The sequence below is a fragment of the Myotis myotis genome, unplaced genomic scaffold (assembly GCF_014108235.1).
Source record: "Myotis myotis isolate mMyoMyo1 unplaced genomic scaffold, mMyoMyo1.p scaffold_m19_p_8, whole genome shotgun sequence".
Lineage (NCBI taxonomy): Eukaryota > Metazoa > Chordata > Mammalia > Chiroptera > Vespertilionidae > Myotis > Myotis myotis.
Genome location: NW_023416390.1, coordinates 38,088,363 through 38,094,869, shown reverse-complemented (window position 1 = coordinate 38,094,869; position 6,507 = coordinate 38,088,363). Strand labels below are relative to the sequence as shown.

General features: G+C 36.7%; 1 protein-coding gene across 1 annotated transcript in view; it reads left to right on the top strand.

The window, feature by feature from the left end:
• The first annotated feature begins 4,156 nt into the window (after window positions 1-4,156).
• Window positions 4,157-6,507, top strand: part of PPP1R1C (protein phosphatase 1 regulatory inhibitor subunit 1C) — a 105,737-nt gene continuing 103,386 nt past the window's right edge. Inside the window, exons 1-2 of the mRNA XM_036320854.1 lie at window positions 4,157-4,542; window positions 6,197-6,257. Of these exons, the coding sequence (XP_036176747.1) occupies window positions 4,462-4,542; window positions 6,197-6,257 (142 nt within the window). The 5' untranslated portion in view covers window positions 4,157-4,461. The remainder of the gene's footprint in view (window positions 4,543-6,196; window positions 6,258-6,507) is intronic.

Below are 6,507 nucleotides of genomic sequence, written 5' to 3'. Positions count from 1 at the left end.
TAAATATTTGTTGGATGAATGACTAATATTTATGAAATCATTTTGTAAACTTATATAAATTAGGTAAACACATTAATTACAATTCTATATTTCATGTAACAATCATCACTCCCAAATAAAAGGCAGGGAAAGGCTAAAATTAAACTATGACCATGAATAAAACTGAAAGATATGAAAACATATGAAAAGAGGGATGGGTAAGGAATAAATCTCATATCTTCTTCTTATTACCCCTGTGTCTTTGCTGGACCTGAACTAAAAATCTTTGTAACAGTCCACCTGGTCCAAAATTTCAAAGGTGTCTGGTCCATACTAGGCTGTGATGGACTGTGTCTCCGTATGACTCTCCCCAGCTCAGACTGCCTGATGAACTGCTTCCCCAATGGTGGCATCAACAAAGTCCCCCGGGTCCAAAGGTCCTTCAAAGCAGACTCTCTTTCTCTGATGGGAACTTACTGCTCTAGCCTCCCGGCTGATATGAACTTGCTGAAAACCTTTCTCCGATTTCTGGCTTCTTTAGTGAGCCTACATCCATACTTAACAAAGATAAAAAATAGTTGAGTGACGACCCAGAAAAATATTAAACAAAACACCATGTCCATAGTCAGGAGAAAAAAAAATCCTGAGTATTTATATAACTCAGTAGTAATTCTTCAATTCAACACATATTATAAACATAGCATTCATTGATATGAAGAGCCTAGAGTAAATCAACATTTGTTTGAGTTAGGGAAGACAAAATATGCAATCATGAAAAATTAAGAAACAACTTAAAAGGATATGTTAGGCACTAAATAAATATATGAATCAATGATGTCAGCTTTTAAGCATGAGGGTGACTACAGTGTACTTTTATACTGAAGTGCTGTGGGGGTTTAGAGTTTATTAAAGGTTGTTTAGTGAGTTTTGCCTGAGGAGTCTTCTTATAAGTGTAGAATGTGAAACAATATAAGATTTAAAGCGGCATAGGTGAACTTGGAAGCTATTCTGTTTGTTGTTATTGTTTTAAATCCTCACCCGGGGATATTTTTTTTAATTGATTTTAGAGAGGAGGGGGGGAGAGAGAGGAACATCGATGTGAGAAAGAAATATCAGTGTGAGAGAGGTTCTGGTGCCTTCTTTGTAGGCCTTATATTATAGTGGCCATCATGATTAAAAGTCCGGGTTCTAGGCCTGGTTTGAATCTTGGCCCTGCCATGCATTACCTGGATGACCTTGAGCAAATTGACTAAACTCTCAGATTCTCAGTTTCCTCATTTTAAATTAGGGACCGGGGTGGCACTGACATCTATCTCAAAGGGTTGTTAAGAGTTTTAGATAAATCAACTCAGTTAAAGCACTTATAATAGTGCCTGGTACACAGTAAATGTCATATGAGGGTTAGCTATTACTATTATCTCTAACAGGGAGAAAAACGTATACCTAATATTCAGTATAATTACACTCTCCACATAAACACATGAAAATTTTTAGATTATTTCAAATTTAAGTTGCATTTTACGTGATTCTTAGAAAAAGAATTTAGCTTTAAAATGACTTCACTCACCTTTGACCACAGTCTATCCTCTAATGCCATAGCAAAAGGCCTGGCTCAGAGTAGAGTCAACAAATACTTGCTAGGTGGCTGGATGGCATTTCAAAATGCTAACCAGTAAAAAGACAGTCATGTAGTTATTGTACTAAGTAGAGATATGCTGGGTGTTTTGGGAATACAGAAGAGGTGGGTCTAAGCCCAGTGTGAGTAGGAATAAACCTAGAAAAGCTTCTTCGAGGTGATAAACCTGAGCTGAGTCCCGCAGTATGCCCAGGAGCTGGCCTGGGGAAGAAGAAGCTTAAAGGGGCTAGGTAATCCCTTTATACTATATTATCTCTGGTCAAACTATTCAAAATAGAGCAGTTAGTTAATGAGAATCATTTAGTCAATATTTATATCATAGCTGAAACTGGTTTGGCTCAGTGGATAGAGCGTCGGCCTGTGGACTGAAAGGTCCCAGGTTCGGTTCCGGTCAAGGGCATGTACCTGGGTTGCAGGCACATCCCCAGTGGGAGATGTGCAGGAGGCAGCTGATCGATGTTTCTCTCTCATCGATGTCTCTAACTCTCTATCTCTCTCCCTTCCTCTCTGTAAAAAATCAATAAAAATATTTTTTAAAAAAAATAAAAAACGAGAATTGCTCTCTAAAAAAAAATATTTATATCATAATGCATACATAAAATTTCACTTTATCACCTTTTAGTCTGCTCTCTAATGAAGGAAAAGTAACAGCTATCTTTTACTGAGTGGCATCATGTGCTGAACATGTAATGAGCTTTTTAAAAAAATTAATTCATCTAAACCTCACAAGTAGAAAGTTCTATTCCTGCCCATGTGGATAAACTGAATAAGTATTAGAGCCAGGGTTTGAAATCTAGGCTGCCAAGTATATCAGGCTCTTAATCATTACTCTAAATAAAGTTTTGAATTAATTTCTCACTAAAAATACTTCCTTGTTTTCCTTGTATATAATTTGAAAACATATCCAGAGAAATAAGTTCGTTAAAGATATTGGTTCAGATTTTCTTTTAGAGCCTTTCTAACCTATTACACATAATGCAATTTGTAAGTTTTCCTTCGACACTACAAGGATGCACCCATCACAAAAGTTCTTGCTGGTCAGCACTGTTCTCCAACTGAAAGTGCTTTCACATCCACATCCGCATTTGTTTTTTTCCCTAGTGGGTGTAGAAATCTGTTTGAATAATGCATATTACTTTCTATGTTCTTTCAACAGAATGTTGCATGCTTAAATCATTAAGATGGTTTCCTGGTATGGGCTCAGAATTTTTTTAAAAAGGAAGAAAACTTCATTTGTTAGTAACTGGAATCATAGTCAATGTCTAAATGCATTATATAAATCCAAAAACATATAAGAAATCTAGTATTAATTAAACAATATATTTATTTTAAAATGTTTTTATTGATTATTTAGAGAGAAAGGGGAAGGGATAAAGAGACAGAAACATCATCCATCCTCTGCCTCCTGCATGCCCCCTACTGGAGATCTAGCCCGAAATCAGGGCATGTGCTCTGATCTAGAATCAAACCAGGACCTCCTTATTCCTAGAACAACACTCAACCACTGGGCAACATTGGCCGGGCAACAATACATTTCAAATAAGGAAGTAGAAAGCTAAGTACTTTCTTCCATGAAAGCTGCTTCATTGTCAGGCTTCCTTCACAAAAGGAGTCGAATGCATGAAGGTCATCTATGTTATTGCTTCCCCTTTAACATTCACAGGTGTGGAGAGCAGGCAGTGTTTCTCTACCTTGACCACCAGCCAATAGGACCACCATCTATCATTTTGGAGATTACACCTTTTATGAAATTTTTCCCCAAGTTCTTTCTTTATCTTTGCACATATCCCCACTATTGACAACAAAACACAATGTTGGATACCATTATGTTTCCACTAATGTTTTCTAGTCATTTCTGTATTCTTCCAAATCAGAGGGTATATCCAGCTCCACCAGGAAATGAAATAGAGGTCATTGCAGCAGCAGTGACCAAGCTGTTTGCTAAATTTAGCTATCCAATAATTTCCGCTCTAATGAAAATTGTAGAACTACAATTGTAGAATGTTGAAACAGAAAGGATCTTAAAGGTCATTGAGTCCAACCCCCCATTTTTCTAGTGAGAGTATGGGGGCCTAGCCGTAGCCTGCGGTTTGCTTCAGGCTACAGAGCTTGTTAATGGAAGAGATGGAACCTGAACCAAGATCTGCTCAGCGGGTGGCAATGCTGTCCTCACCACACCACAGATGCTCTGCCTGCTGTGGTTAATCTCACCTAACCAGATACAGCAGATATTATTGGTTGTGGCTCACCCTCTGTGGCCATTCATCTATTTGGTGGCTGAATGTAAAATAGCAAGGGTGTCTGAATTATAAGTTGCTGCAAGAGAAATGAAATGATCCCATACTCAGACCCTGCCCCCAACTCCAAAAACTTCCTGCTTTATATTCATCAATAATGAATGGCCCATCCCTGCAATACTCAGAGGGAGCTTACGTTGCACTTTTGAGCAGCCGGTTAGTAATGTGCAATGGATAGAGCCTTTCTTTCAAATCCCAGGGCAGCGAGTCCTTCAAGACTAGCATTGCATTTTCAATTAGCTGCTGAGTGAATGTTTGGCATGTGTATTAGTGAAGAGGCATACAATTAGCTTATTATTCCTTTCTGTCTTGTGCTGAGAAGATCCGAGAGGTTGGTGAGGAACAGTCAAACCAGACATCGGTGTGGATTTTAAGGAGGGAGTTACTCAGACCTCGGCGTCTTCACTTGCTCACGCTGGAATTACAGCTATTTATTACGAAGCGCTCTGTGTGGCTGGGTGGAGTGTGCCCGAGGAAACACATCCCAGACACCACTTGGGGTTAGTCCTTCTGAGTCCTTCACGTGTCTGACTAATTCTCATCATTGCCATGGAGCCCAACAGTCCCAAAAAGATACAGTTTGCTGTACCTCTGTTCCAGAGTCAGATTGCACCCGAAGCGGCGGAGCAGGTAAGCAGAATTGGGTGGGGACCAGTTATTGGATATAAAGTAACATGGACATACATTCTTGTTATTAATTGAAGGTTTCTCTACCTCTTGAATTTGCCCAACTTCGTGGATTTCCAGGATACATGAATGAGAAATAAATTGGTTTCCATATGCACTTGTATTTGAGTTGCACTGGGTGAACTATTGCAGCATTTCATGTGATGCAAAATTAGCATCTGTTAGGGAAAATGGTTATGTTAGCAATTCAGATTTGGATCCGAAAATATCTTTGCTTTTGCTTATTAAAATAGCAGGTTCAACATTTAGAGAAACTTAAAAATAAATTCTAAAATTTAACAACCTTTTATTTCATTATTTATGAAATAAAAAGATAAATAAAGATTCATTTAACAATGAAAGCATTAAATCTTGGAATGATTTCAGATTATAGACTTAATTTTTTATTTTAATGTTTTTTTTATTATATATCCAGAGCAGTAATTATAAATATATGTAACATATGATAGATAGGATGTGTAGGTATATGTATAATTTAAAAAACATTTAATTCAGATATTAAAGATAGTATTTTAACATTTCCTGAATTCCTTTTCCATCTATACTATGTCTATATGTATTTTTCTCTTTGTCTCTGTCTCTGACTCTCCCACATGTGATTGGTTTACATCTGTAATATTGCCTTTCATATTCAGAACCACTTAAAATATCATTTGTGGTAAAATTATAGCAGCGAGGAGGCAAAAGCAAAGAAATTTACAGGGTCATCAACTTAATTCATTAATTTCTTAAAACCTAAGTTATCCCCGAATCTTTTACCAAATATTATATACAAAGCTTTAAAAACAATTATTAAATCTGAGACTCATAATTTTCCACAAGGTTGAAGTAGATTCACCCAGGCTTGGGACAGTCAAATACAACCTTGAACATGCATCTGTGTTGAATGAGGCATTGGTTCTATCTTGGACAAGATGTCATTGGTAAATTTTGTCTACTCTCCTACTGACATGTACTTCAGGAATTTACCTATATATTCAAAGAATCATGGACATATTAGAGATTCTAATCATAATATACTCCTATAACTTAAATTAAGAAAAAAACCACACACTAAAACAATTAGTTTTAAATGAATAACATACCATCATAAGATCCATATTTATTTTTTATTTGTTGATTTATTCTAAATACTATACTAGAAAATAAGAAAACTTATAATATTAATTACAATTTAAAACTCATGCTGTTAAATTTAACCTGCTAGAAATTTGAGTTTTCTAAGCTTCTTTCATTTAGAAATAAGGACAATGGATCTTTAAAGCATCATTACTATTATGAAATTAGCAAGTCATCCCTCTACCTTCAGTGCATATTAATTTTCAGAGGCATCATTTGATTGTATACAACTACTTCTTTTTTGTGGAAGTGTAGTAGCTTTTTGGTAAACAAAGGTGATATTCATATATGACAGTTCCACTGTCTGACTTTCTGTGTTTCAAAATAAATTTAGTGAGCGAGCACCTACTGTGCACCCTCCAGATATTTGCTTTTGTATGTTGGGAAAGATGAGGATGGGACAGCTTTGCAAGCTGCAGGACAATCTGGAGCAGTGTCTGACTCTCACTGACCTCAGCTGGGCCTTTGTTGTTCACAGATCAGGAAAAGAAGACCTACACCGGCATCACTTGTGATTCTCAATGAACACAACCCGCCAGGTAAAGAAGCATGTTGTGTTTCACGCTCACTGATGGAACAGAATAGAATTGTTAGAATAACATCAAAGAGCATTTCAGTGCCAAAAGACTTTAATTCTGCGTTTCAATTAGCAACAATCTAACAGGTTCATCTCTACAGTGGATCATAAACAATAGCAGAAATAAATATAGAAACGGTCTCAGCCAACAGCCTGCTCTTCTTTTAGAATAACACACTGGTGATGCTGATATGCTATGAAATCTTTTGTTA